General features: G+C 33.4%; 1 protein-coding gene across 2 annotated transcripts in view; it reads left to right on the forward strand.

Moving 5' to 3' along the window:
- The window catches only part of LOC146992766 (uncharacterized), a 40,263-nt gene that overhangs the window by 11,733 nt on the left and 8,519 nt on the right, over positions 1-20,011 (forward strand). Inside the window, exon 2 of one of the 2 annotated variants that reach the window (XM_085809201.1) lies at positions 16,467-16,876. The exons of the other annotated variant lie outside the window; for it this stretch is intronic. Within the exon in view, the coding sequence (XP_085665327.1) occupies positions 16,467-16,768 (302 nt within the window). The 3' untranslated portion in view covers positions 16,769-16,876. Of the gene's footprint in view, positions 1-16,466; positions 16,877-20,011 lie in introns of those variants that run through there. 2 annotated transcript variants of the gene reach the window in all.

The following is a 20,011-nucleotide window of genomic DNA, read 5'->3' on the forward strand; positions in this document are numbered from 1 at the left end:
GACTTGTTTTTGCATTTGCAATGACACAATTGTTAAAGTCCCCAAGAGTTTAAAATAACTTTGCATGTTAGCCTGTAAGTTAAATGTTCACTTTAAGTGAATTTCATACTACAAAATATATAGTCTAAATGTGCTATCACACATTCCTCTATATCAGACAACTAATCTGTTTCTAAAAAGTTTTACTGAATTTGCCAGAGAAAGAAAAACGCGAGGCTTTTTCTCCTTTCCGCAGAAAGATGAATTATTCGCCCTTTAATAAGTCAGCTGAATGAAAATTTCGTGGTTATGATATAGTATTTTTTTTTCTTTATCATGGTAGCAAAATGCAAAAAAATCAAAAAAGATTTGTCCTTTCTCAATATTTTCTTGTGCGATGTCAGCTTAAGATACCTGACTTGATATGAATGCTATTATAAAAAAAAATTTGTGGATTTCATTGCTGTCTGAAAATATCCCGCTATAAGGTCTAACCGTGTTATTTATTTTGTCCATTTTATCTTTCATACAAATTCTTCAATTAAAGGTAGCTGATTAATTAGGCATTTTGCTGCTGTGTTAATTTTTTTTTAATATAATCGATCTCCCTGCCTTTCAGTCTGTTATCAGTCAGTCAGTATTGTTTTTACTTTATACTGATGGATTAACATAGGCACTGTGTATAGGCACAGTCTTTTCAGTATGTTGATTAGTTATTTGCTCTTTAACTTTATCGTATCTGAATATCTGCAGGATTTGGAGTGCAATATGAATCATCGCGAACAACTCATCGCGAGACTTGGATTTTCAACGAATAAGTCAAAAAAAAAAAAAAAAAATCTTTCAGACTATCTTGAATTTTCCTTATTTTTACGGAAGGTTTAATAGTCATCTACAGTAACAGAATTATTTTAGATTTAACTTAAAATTTAAATTTATGGAGACAGAAAATTTTGCAGTATTTATCTGGAGTCTTGTTGACTTAATGTAATCAAACTGGAAGAGAAACACACCAATGTAAATCTAAAATTAAGAGAAGAAACCCCTTAGTTTGGCGTAAACTTTGAAAACTTGTCATCAATTTCGAGGGCGATCAGACAGGTCAATTCTGTTTAGGAGCAAAAACGTGTTTACTACGAAAAAAGGAAATCGTTGTCTTTTTGCCGTTTGAAGTTGACGTAAAATAAGTCTATCGATCTTCAGAGCGATCAGTCAGAGGTTTCTTTTCTTCAAAAGCAATAAGATTTTTCCCTAATTTTTTTTTCATTTAGTTTCTTTTTTTCTTTTCTTTTTTTTTTTTTTTTCAAAATTTACATCAAACTAAGATTGATTTTGGGCTAATTTTAAACTTAGTATAATGCTAAGTCGCATGTCACGTAACTCATTAAAAAGTTTCATGGTTTAATGCTATGCTACTTACTACTTTTTTTTTTTTGACTTTTACACTGCTAAGGAGGAGTACTGACCGGGAACAAGCCCTTGCAGTATGATGTCCGCCCTGAAGAAGCCATAACGACATTTATTGAGTCTGAATTTAAAAAAAAAAAAGATTATAGAGTCACATCTAGATAGGAGATATAAAAGAGTACCTTGAATACATATGACATTCTTGATTGCATAGATTGAAAAAAAAAAATACTTAGAATTACAGAGCTGCATTGATACAAAACTGGTTAGGGTAAAACAATGCTACTTACTACTACAGATTTAACTCTTTGAGTGGTCCAGACTTTTTAGATTCGATATAATCTGCACTTCAGGAGAAGTTTTCAAAAAATTATTTTCAGTCACCACATAACTTTGGTTGAAATGCCACTCATTTGAATACCGACTTGGAACTAGTTTATGTTTCCGAAAAAGATAGCATTAATGTTCTAAGAGAATTTCAGCTTTTCACAGAAAATTTAATACTTCTAGCCAAGTTACCCTTTTACAACTCTAATAAACGTCTCTGACTTTGCCTTTTGGGATGATTATGACTAATTTTCTTTTCACTCTGGCTTGCTATTAACGAAATTTTATCTTCCAGCATTTCACTCTTTTTACCTCCTGCCAACCTATATACACTAGCTTGAAAAATTAAGAGAATTTGCATATTATGTCAAATTTCTGTAAAATTAATGTCCAGATTTTAATGAAATTTCGCATACATATACATTTATGATAGAGAAAGAGATATCCATTCAAAAGTCATTTTACGTACGCATGATTATCATTAAAGCTCATAGTAAGGGGATGCCCAAAATCCACGCTGTGATATCGAATTAAAAATGAGTCTATTATGGGGTGTGGTCTCCTCTTACAGCCAGATAGGCCACGTAGCGTGACTACAGACTTAACAGGAGGCATTGAGGGTCCCTGTGGCATTCCATTTCACTCTTGCAGCAAGGCAATTTTCAACTCCAGGATGGTTTTCAGAGAGTGATAGCGATATAAATTTGCCCTCCCAAGAGCGCCCCAGACATACTCTGTAGAGTTATGGTTAGGAGATCTGGATGGCCAATGCATGCTGCGCATATAAAGATATGCGCAGCATCCAATTACTTCCTAAGTAATTGGCGACCAGCTTAGCCCTATCTGGACGAGCGTTGTCGCCCATTAATAGGAGCCCAAAACCAACTGCGCTCCTGAAAACTCGGCATAGGTCTCAAAGATCTCCTCTCTATACTCATATCAGTTAAGGAGCCTTTGCCGAACTCATGCAGGAGTGTGCGGCCATCCAACGTAATGCCTGCCCAAACCATTACACCTCCACTGCCGTAATGATCCTTTTTCTTGATGAGAGAGGGATGGTATTGTATTCTATGCTGTCTCCATACGCCAAGAAGCAATCTCCAAGATGAATCTTAATTCATCTGTAAAATTCACGTGCTCGTCAAGTCTGGTCCAAAGTACATGCTATCTGCACCATGCTAAACGCGCTTTCTTGTGGGCTGCAATGAGCGGGGCGCAAACAAAACAGCGGGTCTTCTGGTATACAGCTCTATCTCAAGAAGCCTTCAGGAAACTGTAGAACGTGAAACTCGGGTTCCAGTGACAGCATACAGCTGAGAGATGTGAAGCTGTAACAATCCTGTGTTACCGCGCTGAATGTGCCAAATAACGTTTCTTCTTAGTCGTTGTGAATGTTCGTAGACGTTTTCCATGTCTTCCCGGTATGAATCCAGTGTCATGAAACTTTTTCCACAAATTGCAAACGGCACTGAGTGTTACATTGAGCTCTGTAGCCATCTGCGCTTGTGATTGACCTGCCTTCAATCTCATTCCGTAATCCATAACGTTGGTAGCTGTTCATTTTACCTAAAGCCTTATAAAATTTACCCAGCTCTTGTGAGAAACGTAGCGAATGTCGTGAAGGAGTACGAGCACACAAATCGTTAAAAAAGCCTTGTGCGTTTAGATCCCTCCCACAGTCACGGCAACGGAGATATACACGTATACGTATTCGACTATGAATATTTACATAATCCTTCAGCAGCATGATTAGTACCTTCGGTTTAATATTTTTCGAAAAAATAGACGTGATTTTCAAATTCTCTTAATTTTGCACACGAGTGTATATAGGAAAGGGAGGTAATGTTTTCAGATAAAGTTTCATTCTAAAAATTTGAAAGTGAGTTTTCAATGAATAAGCACTCATTAGGGTCCCCACAAGCATTTTATATTTATATCTGTCTGTATGTATGTATGTGGGTGACGATTTTTTTTTCCTTACGATAACGACCATTTTTTTCTTTCACGAATTTTTCCGTTAATGAATGCAGAAAGTTTAAGTATGAAAAACAGAAATTTTTGGAAGTTACATCAAACTTCCAAAAATATCTCTCTTCCGTATATATGCTTTCTGCATTCATATATAAGGCATTTCTCCCACCTTCTTGACGTGCCTTCGTGGTGTAGTGGTTCTGCACGCTGGGCTGGTATTCCAGAAGCCCGTGGTTCGATTCCCGGCGAAGGAGTTGCTAATTTTTCATCTCTCCTGCTTCCAAAAATATAACTAATGACTCTACATTGGCGCCCGAACTAAAAGGGTGTTGGATGAGGATTCTCCACACCCAGGATTTGACGACTGCGTCCCCTAAATAACCACAGTCGCCCTTTAAAAAAAGAGAATATATAAGGTATTTCTCCCACTTTCCTAGCGTGCCTTCGTGGTGTAGTGGTTCTGCTCGCTGGGCCGGTATACCAGAGGTCAGTGGTTCGATTCTCGGTGAAGGCGTTGCTAATTTTTCATATATTCTGCTTCCAAAACTTACCCAATGTCTCTACAGTGGCGCCCGAACTAAAAGGGTGTTGGATGAGATCTCTCCACACCCAGGATTTGGAGATTGTGTCCCCTAAAATAAACGCCAGTCGCCCTTTAAAAGGGGGAGTATATACGGTATTTCTCCCGTCTTTCTATCGTGCCTTCCTGGTGTAGTGGTTCTGTATGCTGGGCCGGTATTCCAGAGGTCCGTGGTTCGATTCCCGGCTAAGGCGATTGCTCATTTTTTATCTTGCCTGCTTCCAAAAAAATACCTAATGTCTCTACACATATAAAAAGTTAATTATATTTTGGGTAAAATTGGATGTGAAGTGGTACTTTAATTGAACCCCTTAACAGTTTTTAATGAAACGCTGCATTAAAATATAAAACAAAACTTTCAATTTTAGCATTTAAGACTTTTATATCAGTGGGAGCAACATATTAGATTTTGACTAAAATCGGTAAATCGGAAGTAATACTTTACATGAAAATTTGAAAAAAAATTCGTGGAGCACTATATTGTGATGTAATTCAAAATTCTTCAGATTTGGTATTTAAAACTTGTACATGGTTAAAATAACATTAAAATGTTTACTAGGTATGATAAAACGGATGCGGTACTTTACTTGGAACTCTTAATAGATTTTTGTGGAAAAGTCAAAATGCATTCAAATTTGTTGATATTATAGAAATAACATAGAAGAAAATTAAATTATGGTATTCATTTTTTTGTAGTGTTTATTTTAAATATATTATAAACACTTAACTTTTCTTTAATCGAAGTCCAATTAAGCTACATATTATTGAACTGCCCCGCAAAACAATGTTGCGAACATTTGGTTATGTTGATACAATTTTAGAAAAACCAATCCAAAATTTCGTATTGCAGCTATTTATTGGAAAAACAAAATTGATTTTCTTTGGAAATGTTCAGCCGGGCGTTGTACTTTACATAAAACTCGTTGTTATTTGAAATATGGCATGGGCGGAAGGTCATATGCTGGTCACATCAGATTTTTTTACTGTCGTTTGCGTTTTCTTCTGGTTATTTCCAACTATTTATTTTCCAGAAAAATTTTCTCTCTTACCTATACTTAAAATTTACTTTATATCTCTTACATAAATTATACATTATTCTTTTCGAATTTTTTGGTTGCTTGCATATTTATTCTCTAATTCAAATTATTGAAATTATAATTGTGAATTCCTAATTTTTGCAAAAATCATGCACTTCACATAGGAAATGGTTAGTATAATACCATTTTTTTTTTGTTTTTTTAATGTCCCAAATTTTAGCTTACAATAGTTACACAGTTTAAATTTCCTTAGTGAACATTCTTTAATTAACTTAGTTTTAAAATCGTTAGATTTCAAATCTTTTCCAAAGTTGCAGGATCTAATTGAGTTTTTAATCAGTTGCTATTTTTAAAAGCTTCCATCAGGTGTTACACGTTAGAAGTTAAGCGAGTTATCGCTAATTCTTAAATAACAACTGAAACTTGAGAACAGTGTAAAAGAGCCTTTTATTTAAAATAAAGAAAAAGGAAGGCACACCTGGCGCTTACAAATCAACCAACCTCTTGCGGTGATGTAACTTAGAGTAACAGTCATTCAAATAGGAAATTTAAATTCAAATAATCTAGTAGCCAAAGGCTACCTAGATCAATTAACTCGAAGTTAGCTCAAACCGGCGTAGATATTCAACTATTGGCAGTTATGCTGCAAGATTTAAGACTACAAATCTTATCTGATCTAACAGCCCAGTAACGGGGCCTCGAGAGGAAGAATACGCTCTGTCTTGCAATCTAAAAACCTCACCATAAATACTCGCGATTTAATTTGAATTCGGGTGGGAGAAGTGTCAGTAAAGATTCAAAACATAAAATAACTGGTTAATAAAGATAAAGCAACCTTACAAATCCTTAGTTATATTTTTCTGAATTGATATAGCCTATATATACTTTAATTAAAAAAGTCGTCAGTCTTCAATAAAACAAGTTTTGCTTGTCAGTTTGAAGATACTGTAGCAATAGCAACTTTGTGACATTCCAGAACGTAAAACACGAAAAAATGCTTTTCCAAATTTTCTAATTAACCAAAATTGAACTGGACCCGTTAAATATGCAGATCGGGTTACCAATCAATCAGCATGGTGCCATTGGGGTAACCCTTCCTTTTCCCATCTTCTAGTTAAGTGGAATGAAAGCTCTCCAAATATTTCGGTTCTGATTTTCCAAATTACAGCGAATTAAAATAACGACTTTTCAGTTTGGATCGCAAGTCTTAAAGATATTGCTCCGATCTTAAGAGACTTTTGAATCTCCAAATCAACCCTTTTAAATATCTTTCGTGCACCACTGGCCAAAGATATAAAACCAGAGGCTCCGTCTTAGATTTTAAATTTACAAGCATGCGGCACGTGCTTGTAAATTTGAAATAGCACAAAAAGGAATTGTTATTTTTTAACTCAGTTGAATGATAAAATCCTCATTAATTGCTTTAAATACATAGCTTTGCAGCACAATCATTGATTTTATTTAAAATCAGAAATTAAAAACAAATGAACTGCACACTGTCATGTCTTCTCTAATTTTCCCTCTATGTAAGCTGTGTGAATACCAGCATCATTAACGGAATTGCGTATTTTACAAGGATAAAAGGAAAAACAGTTTCCATTGCTTTTTCACCCGCAACATAAAAGCATAATCAAATTTTCTATAAATGCACGAGGTACTTTATCGCATTCAGATTGAGGAAATGAGTGTTCGTTGTTTATCTCTAAATTTGGTACAATTATTACGTTTTAGGCATTATTATTAAACAAAGGTGAGTATTCTGCTCCGAAGTTTTACACTGTACTGTAAATTGAGTTTATAGGTGGCTTTTAAAAATTTTTTGGCCTCTCTCAAAGTTCCGTATGATAACGCAGCGGTCTCAGACTGGCGGGTCGCATATTGCCCCGAAGGAATTGTATGCAGCTTGCGAATTCGTTCCCTCTAAATTAATTGGCAATATTATAACAAGAATTTGAAGAAAAATATTTTAATAATTTGGAGTTCAATTTTACATCATTTTCAGTACCAAAAACAAATGCAACTTTCCGGAAAATAGAGACATAGAGTTACTTAATTTCTTAATGTAATATAAAACTGACACAAGATTTGAAGATCCAGATTACTTTTATTACTACTCGTCGAAAGCTAAATATTCTCAGTTACGAATTTTTGAGATACAAATATTCACTTTTTGTTTTGGAGTACATTTACACTTGAACAGTTTTTTTAATAGTATAAATTACTAAATCGTTGAAAAGTGTCAGACTGCAGATGAGTATTTACAATTTTGGATAAAGATACTATCTAATAATTTTCCTTCAAAATTTATGAAAATTGAAACGACATGAGAGTTTGTAGGTAAAAGGTACAGTAATAAAGAAAGAAGTTTATAATTATTTACCTACACATATCAATTTTTCTGTGCTCGTCATAGAAAAACTTAATAATTAAAAGAAAGATAATAGATTCCATTGTTTATTCTCAAGTTTTGTCCTTCTTGGGAAGCTTTCGTATATTTCTTTTTAAGTTTGAGTTCAAAGTTATAAGGTATTTCTCCCGCCTTCTTAGCCAGCCTTCGAGGTGTAATGGCCTGTATGCTCAGCGCGTAATTGAGAGGTACGCGGTTCGATTCCCAGCGAAGGCGTTGCCAATTTTCTATCTTTCCTGCTTCCAAAAAATATCTAATATCTCTACAGTAGCACCCGAACTAAAAGGGTGTTGGATGATGATTTTCCTCACACAGGATTTGGCGATTGGGTCCCCTAAAAAACCCCAGTCGCCCTTTAAAAGGGAGAGTATATAAGGTACTTCTCCCGCTTTCTTAGCGTGCCTTCGTGGTGTAGTGGTCCGCACGCTGGGCCGGTATATCAGAGGTCCGTGATTCGATTCCCGGCGAAGGCTTTATTAATTTTTCATCTTTCCTGCTTCCAAAAAATACCTAAAGTCTCTAAAAAGTAATAACTTCAATGTATTACAATTGTTTCAATAAAGCGAATTTGAAAATCTTAATATTCGGCTATCAGTGAGTTTGAATTACAAAGTGTGATCAAGAGAAATTTCTTGTCGGTGCCAACTTTAAAATTTCAGGCAGAAAATAAGTATAAATTTAAATTTTTTTTTTATATGTTTTTTTTTTTTTTTTTTTTTTTTTTTAGCCCAAAGGGCGTTAGACAGAAGGGTTATTGTAAGATTAAAAAAACTGATAGGACCGTCAAGTATGCGAATGTCGCCAAATGTGGACTTTGGCGCAGAAGCGCAGTAAAAGAACTTCGCCAAAATCGGCAGTTGAGAAAGGAGAGGTGTGGAAGTGTGTCCATGAATCGACATATTCTGCCGAAGTTTTACTACATAAATTTACTTATTATATATTTTATTTGTGTGTGTAAAATAAAATCACATTATCGTGAAACTGGTGTCTTCATTTTGGTGTTTGTTCGACCTTTTATCAAGAATTATCAAGTTTTTTTAGGTAATGGAATATGCAGTTTAAAAACGAAAGTCGAGTTTCGTTCTTCATGTAGAAAGTGTTATTATTTCAAGAATTTCAGAAGTATTCTTCGAAAGTTTTCTTGTGTTGTGATCATCGTTTACAGAATAAAATAAAGGTAAACTTTACTGCTATTAATTTCGTTTTGGCAATTTGCGCCGATTCTCCTTCTGCGTTGATTCACTTTTCATTATGCTGTAGAGACATTAGGATGTTTTGGAAGCAGGAGAAATGAAAAATTAGCAATCGCCTTCGCCGGGAATCGAACCACGGACCTCTGGAATACCAGCCCAGCTTGCAGAACCACTACACCACAAAGGCACGCTAGGAAGATGGGAGGAATACCTTATAATGTTACCACCAAATATTACAGCCCTGTATTATATTTACAGAAATTAAGTAATGAAGAATCTGCATAAATGTATGTATGTTTCTCCTATTGTGATAAAACAACAGTACCTAGAGCCATCAAATTTTGAATAACGTAATCCTCCACCGAATATGAGCATCTGGAAGCAGCCCTAATTTGGAATTTGTTTTATTATCTATTTCGTATTTTGTCAGACATTAAAGAAATTTTGATTAACAAACTCAACGATTTCAAAGCGAGGAATGGCAACACTTTACGAAAATTTTTTCTTCTATCTCCACCGCGCGAGACTGTGTATCGGAAATTCTAAAGATATGTTCATTTTAAAACTATTTTGCGATATTGCTGTTGAATTGAATTTTATGATTTCAGTGCGAAGATCATGATAGTTAATAAATAAAGGTAACACACACAACGTTAAATAAACGCCTCTGTGGGCGCAATTCAGATTTCATTGGTTTTGATTTGATTTTTAATTTTTGATTTTTAAGTTTGAAAAATGAACAGACTGAAAATGGAAGCAGACGCGCACAAAAGGCTTAATTGTACCAATAGTTAGATTTTAATCGTCCTCTAAAATACAAAAATTACTTAAAGATGATAAAATATAAAAAGAATGTGCGTATAAAGCTGAAAACACGAGGCATACTCAAACTGTACGTAATAATAAACATGTCCATGAATCTATACCATGTATACCAATAGTATACGTAGTGATCAGTGAAGTTTACAAGATTGAGTAGGTGATTTTACTAATATCAGCATTAACTGTACCGCTGTTCAAATTTAATCAATAATTAATGTAATTATTTTGCAGATTATACTTGTAAAAATTGAGATCTGCATGAATGAAGCAAAATTGAATAAAGATGTAAACTACCTGCAAACCTTACCTGAAAAATTTCGATTTTAGACCTTAAAATCCGAGAAATTTAAAATTTTTGTAACATGCATTGGTTACAGTCGAGAAAGTCAGGGAGAAAATAACGTAAGGTGAAAACGTCGAAGTACAAACATCGAGAGAGAAAAGAAGGCAAAGAGAGAAAATCGCAATTTTAAAACACCCTAGTACATAATAATCGTCTTCGGAAATAAAGCGGTTCAATAACTTCGCAGTTTAAAAACATCGTGGTAAAAATAAAGCACCTACAAATCATCGCAGGACGATAACATCGCAGACATATATTTTTCAGGCTTTACGAATCGTAAATACATATTCGCACAATGATTTGTGAGCGCAAGAAGGAAAGGGGAATATTTTTATTTTTATATTTCCTAATTTTGAATTAATTAATAAATCTTTGCTGAAAAAGGAAGAAGGAAACTTAAGCTTTTAAAAATTGAAGATGAGTAGAAAATTAATACAACTTATAGTACTTAATAGAATTTTAAACTTACATAATTAACTAATAAAGGTCAGAAGTAAATTAATCTGTTTTATTTATCATATATACATGTGTGTGTATAAAATATAAAACATAAAAGACACCTAATTGGGAATAGACCTTTGAATTTCTAATCTTCTGATCTAAATACAAATACTACCACCCCCACATCCGCACTGACTTAGCATTTCTTTCCCTACAGAGATCCGCAATGCTATGAGTCTTCACCCACTCATCATTTAGAGTTCACACAAAATAATTTGCAAGTATTACTACTTCAGCTGCCTTTTGCGCACTTTCGTTTTCGCTACTTGAACTGTCCTGCTAAATCCCGTCTCTTAACTAAGCTATATTTCTCCATTGTTTAAAAAATGTAACTGCATAGTTTAAAATAATGATCTGCAGATTGCCCCCATTGTCCTGTGCCATGTAAAGAGATATGTTACGCAATAATATTTGTTGATAACAAACGACAAGTAATAAAGAGATGTTCGGATTATCAAGTGATTTCGTGATTCTTGAAAAGTATTGTACTTATCTACTATGCGACAGAGCCAAGCTATCTGATATCACAGTTCCCGCCACTCCAGTCATGATTGTTGGTGAAACGTTCTACTAAATTATCTCATCGTATCAATTTATTGTACATATATATATATATATATATATATGATCCTCTGGTTATGTCTGTAACCTCTTCATTATGTATTTACCTCTCATAATATACCTGACTTCAACATTCTCAAATCATCCATGAACTTTTACATTTCTAAATGTTATTTTGGAAACAGACACAGCGAGAAAACCAACTAGCAAGAGAAGCAAAAGCAAAGAGGACCGTGTTCCAAGGTGGAAGCCCTGTTCAGAAGGAAGGTTATGGTTTCCGATCCTGCCATTTGCTATAAAGTTTCGATAATTGTTGTTTGAATTTCGGTTTGAAATTTATCTGGGTTCCCAGCGTATCATCATGACTTCAAGCATTTCAACAAAACAATGCGTCATCTAACTTTAATAATTTTTAAATTATTACTTATATATATATATATAAGTAATAATTTATATATATATATGTGCAATATTTTGGAAGTCGGGCGCATGAATGAAGCTTAGCATGAAATCATGACACAGAAGAAGTTAGCTGTTTTGATTCCACATCTTTATTCAATTCGAATGGCAAATCATTATTCTTTACTAAGCTAAGATTAACTTTAAGTTTACTACGTCATATTATTCGAACAAAAGGAGGCATATGAGAAGAGAGCAGCATATGTCTTAACAGCAGAAGGAGAAAGCGGTCTCTCTCTCTCAGACGAAAAATGGCCCGAGTTCTGTATTTATAGGAGCGGTTACGTAATATGCTCGAATATTCTCGAAAGTACTAGTCTAGGGGGAAGATCCCGAAATTGCGGAAAGTTAATCAGCGGTTGCTTGTTCGTATAGAGCAAAGCCATCCTATTTTTATATTTTGCATATATATATAATTTGCAAAGAAAAACAAGGAGAAAAACTTTAAAGTTAATGAATTTTAAAATTTATTTAAAATTAAATATAAAATTTATATTTTTCATTTACTTATTCTCTATTACATATAAATTATTCTGACAGTGATATATATATATACATGTGTGATGATTTTGTGATAGGTACAGGAAAGATGTATAATATAAAAAATATAATGGCTTTGCTCTACGCGAACAGACAACTTCTAATTAACTTTCCGAAATTTCACGATCTTCCCCCTAGACCAATACTTTCGAGAATTTAATGTTCTCGAAAGTACTGGTCTAGGGCGCGTACTCGGTATTCATGCTAGCGGCATGTTATGTAACCGCTAGTATGAATACCGAGTACGCGTCATTTTTTAGTCAGACTGCTTCCTACTATCGCTGCTGCAAGCCTCTGCGCTGCTCTGTCCATCTTTCTTCCCTTTGTTAGAATAGTTATGACATCAAAAGCCTAGATTTCATCTTATTTAGTTTAAAGCACTATTTGATAGGTAATTTGGAGAATTTCATCTAAAACAAAAATGCTCTGCCATTTGAATTGAACAAAGATGTGAGATTAAAAGCAAAATCCTTCTGTGTCATCATTCGGCTGTATTTCACTCAACCAAACAATGCCCGGTCTCTAATGCCAAGCTTCGTCATTCCTGTGTCTATCTGCAAAATCATCACAGTTTAATTAGTCGACAGGACACTCATTCTGGGTGGGAAAAAACTCCTCCGGATTTATTTCTAAATTCCATCGTCGCTATGCCGTAAAGCGGGTCAAGGACAGTCATTATCATAGTTGTGTCAATCATCTGCAGACAGAATCAGCGATTTCCTCCTTGTGTTGTTTTTAAAAAATTTCGATGCTTCGAAAACCCTGAATGCAAAATTCTCCTTTCGTGCATTGATGTGGTGTTGTGGATTATGCTTACAAGATCAAAGGCCGCCGTGGAAACAAATAAGAATGAAACCAGTACCGTCAATATCGAAAAGTTTCAGTGTCTCTTTTTGATCCAAAGACAGCAGATTTTCCTATCAGTAAGTATTTTTTGTTCTTCGAGCGGAAATGTGAAACGAGCCTCTTTTACTTTCTGAGTGTCTGCGTAGCGAGGCACTTGCATACTTCATTCAAGAATGCTCAAAGGACAACTGGTCAACATTAAAAGAAAAATTTAATACATAATTCTCCACAGCACAGGCAGTTACTTTTAACGATTTTGTGACTATAACATATGTTAAATTTACTCACATTGGCGCGTACTCAGTATTTATACTAGCGGTTACATAACATGAATGTTCTCTAAAGTACTAATCTAGGAGAAAGATCCTGAAATTGCGGAAAGTTAATTAAAGGTTGCCTGTTCGCGTAGAGCAAAGCCATCGTATTTTTTATATTTTACATATATATATGTACATTGTTAGTCAGAATTAAAGGATATTGACAGAAACAAAATTTAAGTGTTACCTAATGAAAAATGATCAAAAATAACTTGTACAAAAGCAATATCAAACATAAATTACCATGTTTGCCAATTATTTAAAGTCAAAATATTTAATTTAAAGTAAAATTTATGTTTCAAATGATGCAAAAATGATCTTCCCTGCGTTGCAACACATTTTTCTTTGATATGGCGTACAATCACCTATGACAGAAATGAAAAACTAACATCTTGATTTCATAAAATGTACCAAATTGGAAATCAAGTCTTGTTAAACTGCCAACGCCATTTTTCTAAAAGTTCGCTTTTTAGGTACTAGAGTCTAAGGAGGCATCTGGCATTCTGCAATTCGGCGGCCACATTCCACACAGGATGAACCTGGTTCAGTCCGTTAAGTAAGCTTGTCAATCCCTTGGTGTAATACTTTCTGTTTCCAACTATTTTAACACCACAGAGACTAGACAAGCACTCTTATCCATTAGCAAAACTCTGGGCTGACTGCATCTCAAAACAGCCTTACATGGGGTTTCAATATCTCGTTCTCATATTTGGGACCGATTACAGAACCTCGGTCAAAGACGCGTAACTCAGGGCTGCAATGTGTGATGTTTTCACCACATATCATAAAATCGCTTCTGTCTAAACTGGATATTTCACGAATAAAGAAAGGCAAATAGCGGGTTCCTTGCTTCCTCCAGGTCAAAACATGTCTAGAATCGCAATTCAGGGTATATTTAGACTTGCCAGTAAACAATAATCAGTCGCATTCCTCTTGGCCCCACTAAACAGTACAACAATACCAACTTAAATGGGCCCTAAGGTATAGTTAGTGAGGCACAAACTGTTGGTTTTCCCTCCTAAATTTCAAACTTGTGAAGTCTTTGTGCAGCTGTAGGACGGCCAATTCGAGTTTTTGTAGTAATTTAAGTTTTAAAACCAACTGTCTTCTGTTTCATATTTTGCTTGAGCCAACTTTGATAACAGGGTCTTCCGATTTAGTTGTTGCTTTTGGCCGTTCTTGACCAGGCTGTCTGATGATTCACTGCTTAAAAAGCTGTTCTAAATTATGGATATAGTATTTTGAGGGATTTTCAGATTTTGGGCAACCTCCATTTATATTCTCCCTCAAGTCTCTCAATTAACAGCTACTTTTGTCATTTACTTAAATCATGCCTTTGAATAATAACTAATTAATACTGATCACTCTCAGAAAACACGTTAATTTTAAACAACATTAAAGACCCGAATTCCAACATGCGTCCATTGTGCAACCCTTTTCTAATTTCCTGATTTGCATGTTCCATGCGCTAGTCTATGCGCCAAGTTCAGTTTTGTGTTTAATTGATGATAATTAACATAACTAATTACGCCGTCGGACATTGGTTGAAAACGTTAATCAGTGAGCATATGTTTTTAGATTGTAGTTTGACGAGGGATATATATATATATATATATATATATATATATATATATATATATATATATATTTCCTAAACAGTATTGATTAATTGATTATATTATCTTCTAAGTTTAATTAAAGTAGAATTATTTTAAAAGTGTGCATCCATACTGGTAAGTTATATTTTGAAAGATGTTTTGAAGTAATTTGATGTTGTATGATCTTAAATCCATTTAGTGCGAATACAAGTTATTATTACTTGCGTAATTGCTGCAAAGTTAGTTAATAATAATTTATTTCCTAAACAGTATTGATTAATTGATTATATTATCTCCTAAGTTTAATTAAAGTAGAATTATTTTAAAAGTGTGCATCTATACTGATAAGTTATATTTTGAAATATATATATATATAGAGAGAGAGAGAGAGCTTCAGCAATGGGAGAAAACTTAGATGTACTATATTTTCAAATAAGCAAATTAATCTACAACCGTTTGATGTCTCAACACTTTAAGATATCAAACCATTGTAGATTAATTTTCGGAAACGAAAGAGAAGGAACTAAGAGGAAGTAAATAGGTTATTCAAACTCTCAATAATCAACTCGATTTAGTGTTTTAAATACTCACTCCTTGATAGGATTAAATAGGGGAGATTATAAGGTTATCACCAATACTTTTTGCCATATTTGCATCCTTCACAATAAACCTTTTTAAATTTCCATTTTTACTTTTGAAACCTCTTAAGTCTTCTTCTATATATAAGATAAGAGCAAATATATATATATATATGCCGTTTTATTTAATTGAAGACGATAATATAGCAGTGGAGATAATACTGTAGAGTATTAACGATTCATAAAGATACTGATATTTTCTACTGGCTGTATCTACTCTATTTAGTTATTTATACAATTCCAACCTGTATAGATACAAAATTACGAAATTACAAAATGATACAGCGTAAGAAACTATAGTATAGTAAAAGTACGCTACTATATTATTGTTTCTTATACTGTTTTACATAGCTTGTAATTTCGTAAGTTTAAATTATAAATAATTAAGAAATTGTTATATAGTATATTACAAGTATGCAAGTCAATAGAAACGAAAATATTACCAGAAACTTAAAAATTTTGAAAACAAATTAATAAATAAATGCAAAATTTTAATAAATAATATTAATAATTGAAACACATAATAAAAGTAGATAAAATATGAATAATATAATAATAACAAATAAACACAAATATTTAAATAAAATCACAATAGCACAATGCGTGCTGTGAAATAAGGATGCAGTCCAAGTTGGAAAAAGCAGCAGAAAAATATTTGTATTCTCCCCAACCTCGTGGTCTTCTCTTGAAAGATAGAATCTCTAGCCACTAGCTTTGTATTATTAGGTAATACGTTTCCGTGTATGGAAATGCAAATAAATTTATCCCATTTAAGTTGTGAAAATGTCTTTAGATTGTTAAGTTAAAAAACTGTCTAGAGCTAGATTTAGAAAATTATGTCAAAGGCTCGAACTGTGAAATAAAAATAATACTCCAGATTTTTGAGAACTGGTATTTACCTAAAGATAGAAAAGTTAAACAATATCTTCTTGCTTTGCAGGTTCCAAACCGTATACCTGTGAATATCCGAACTGTTCAAAAACTTTTGCAAGAAATGAAGAATTAACGAGGCATAGAAGAATTCATAGTGGATACAAACCGCATATATGTAATGTTTGTGACAAACGATTTGGTAGGAAAGATCACCTGAGCAAGCACTTGAAAACACACCTCCAAACTTCAGAAAAGAAAATTTATATATGTAGCATTCCTGGCTGTGGCCATCGTTACACAAGATCTGATGCTCTTACAAGGCATAAGAGTACTGTACATTTCATGAAAAAGACCGAGAGAAAGGAGTAGAACCGAAAGAAAAGACAAGAATTATTTCAAATATGACTTTTATTTTACACATGTCTGAATGTATGCCTTTTAAAAACAAAAAATAAAAAAAGATATTTTTTTACTATATGCATGTTATGAACGCATTTTCGTATATTTAGGCTGTAACTTTATGAACATACTAAATATATCTTCCGGAGAACTACTCAAGTACGAACTCTGTAAAATCCTGTGATTACGAACTTAATTACACTATTTACTTAAAACTGGATAAGTTTTTTTACAAAAAAATCAAAATGTATGGATATCTAACACCATTTCAGTTCTTTTAACTAACTATAAATTCCTCAGTTTAATGAATACAATGAAAGAAAATTTTATAGCTCTCCCTTCAGTTGCGAAATATCCTTAAAATTTAAAATATGAGTATTTTCAGTTTTTCGTATTTTGTGGACTTCAGAATGCTAAACCAAATTTATACGAAAAGAGGATTGCAAATTATTAATCAACGATGATATTAAATAATATTCGGTTAAGATAATCAAACTCCAATAATATTTAAGCAAATAAACAATAATACATATATATGTTGTCTTAAAACATAAATAATTATGAAATTATAAATTATGATATTTAACTTATGATGACAATAGAATAAGAGTTTTATGATAGTTTGCGAATTGTTGACAGAGATTATCTATAATAGTTTGTCAGTTATCGTAGTAGTCAGGCAGCTAAGTTTTACTTAAAATGTTTTACTGAATACTGCATAAAAATTGGTAGAAAAATAAAATTTTCTGTCCGTATTCAACAGTACTTTTTCTTCCGCTTGCACTTATTAAATCGGTTTTGACCTATATAACAAAGCATTTACCGCGGATAAATAGCAGCATATCTATATATTATTAGCTTAAAAAATCATTCCTTCATTTCATATCAGAGTTACCGAAGTTTTAAAACAGTTCTAAATCTCTGGTGTTTTTACATTTTTCTGCTATGCAGTATTTGAAGTCATCAATGCGACAGATGTTTGTACTTTTGTAGAAATTTAAGTACGATTTTAACTTCCTTTTGCTAAATGATATAATTTCTTTTAATTTCTATTACTTACAAAATTTTATTTTATATGTGCATTTTTCAAACATCACATGGAAGGTTAATACGAATAAAATGACTTCTGTTTTGAAGACTCAGATTTCAAGCATTAAAGAACTAATAAAGACAAATTAAGTCTCACCTCGTTTAGTGCTTTAGTATTTGATCATTTTAGTATGAGGTCATAGTAATACAAAGCTAATAACAGGAATAAAGATGGAGAAACCAGCCATCGTGGAAATGTTATCCTGAAAATCGTGGAAACAGCTAAAAAAGCCAGAGATATGAATTAAAAATTTAAAATATTTTTGTACAATGCGTGTAGAAAGAAAATGAGGCAGCCATTGTTTTTCTTCATTTTCAAAGTGTGTCATATAAAACTTCTTTAAGTTATATCAAATTAATACTACAGGTGTATTGTAAAACTTATCTAACCACATCATCCTGCTGTTGATGTTATAAAATGATAAAGCTATTAAGAAATTATTATTTTTCATAAGTAAGTTTATAAAGAATTATCATATTCCTCAATGCGCGTTCTTATCGTAATGTAAGTGATAGAAAGTCCAGCTAGCAGTTCCTGACAGGAGGACATAGTTGATTTGTTGTGTTTCCTGCTTATCAGGTTGTAGAGTCCAAGTGTGTTAATTTCTATCTTAAATTTAAGTAGCAGGAAACTACACAGGAGAAGGGTTAAAGTACCCTTTATTAACTCTTTAAAATTTACAATGCGTCAACTCGACGCTAACAAACTTCGCCTCTTCTTGGGCGGTAACTGAAAATCACGTCATTAAACTAAAATTTGAAGATAATTAACAAACGACAGACCTAGACTACAGGGCTCAGCGAGAACCCGTAACTTAAACCTCCTTTGAAGCTAGTGGCAGCAGATAAATGCAGTTAAGCCACTTCAACCAGCAATAAGAAAACGTACCTACGGCAGAGACGGCAGCTAGAGCCTAACTCTCCCTTTCACCTACCGAAACTCGGCTTTTAACTACTTCCTTCAAAGTAGAAAATTTGTATTTCTTTCCGCGTGCTACAACATTTAACTATTCTGGCACTGACGGTTAGGGGAATGAAGACTTACAGGAAAGGTCTAAACTCAAACTTTAAATTGTTAGTTAAAATAAATATAAATCCCTACAAGGTATTTGTTAAATTTTATGAATAATGTACGGAAAGTTAACTAAAGAACGCAAAATATATTACTGCTTCTCTTTTCTTTCTTTTTCTTTTTTCTCCTCTAGATTCTGTACAATAAAAAGCTGATAATTTACTACTTTCCTTTTTTTAAAACTCTGGAATAGTAATATTAATTACTGTTACTATGTAGAGTCTCTCGCTCTGATTCTACCAAACAAACGTTAAAGAACCTAGTGAACTGCTAAGCGGACTTATCGCTGAGTTCAAATAATTAAAATCGTAGACTCAAGAAGAGTTAACTAACCCTTTAATTCACTAAAAATAAGATGAATAATTGGCCCCGTTCTCGGGCTTACAACAAAATCTCTACTTGGGCTTAAACTCAGAAATAAGAACTAAATTAGAACTAACTAAGAGACTTGGTCGAAGCTAACACAATTATCTCACGTAGTTGGCTCTTAATTTAAACTAGCCGGCGAATATTAAATTACACGTAATAATACGGCTGAACGTAACAGCTTTAAGACAGATTTAGCCCGAAGGCAAACGCGCTACTCAGGATTCCTAGCTTTTTCTCTCTTGAAGTAAGTTGAACCTTCCTTAAATATTCCTTCTAACTCATTTTCATTCAACGCGATTCTAAAAACTCATTTTGGTAGGGACTTGTAAGTGGAAACAACAATCGATAGGTAAGTACGCTGAACTTAAAATAACTGTTATAAAATTTGAATATAACTTACAACTAAGCACGATGAGAAAAATAAATATTCTTTATGGATTTAGTTTTCTGAACATTTTTAGTCTTCAGTGTTTTATGTGGGAAAGTGTATCACCCTATCAAAGTATCCATATTACTATTTCGGTCATATTTCTCTGATTTGATTTGATTTTTTATAAGATCTTATGTCATTTACCCTGTAAGAGTGCTCAAAGTTGGTAAATAACGGAATTCTTGCTTTAAGCAATCCCCCTTGAAATTTTGGTTAAGAGGAGCAGGAATCTAAGTGATAACAACAAGATAAG

Source organism: Stegodyphus dumicola, chromosome X2 (genome assembly GCF_044657685.1).
Source record: "Stegodyphus dumicola isolate Sdum_Otavi_A_Nest chromosome X2, ASM4465768v1".
Taxonomy (NCBI): Eukaryota; Metazoa; Arthropoda; class Arachnida; order Araneae; family Eresidae; genus Stegodyphus; species Stegodyphus dumicola.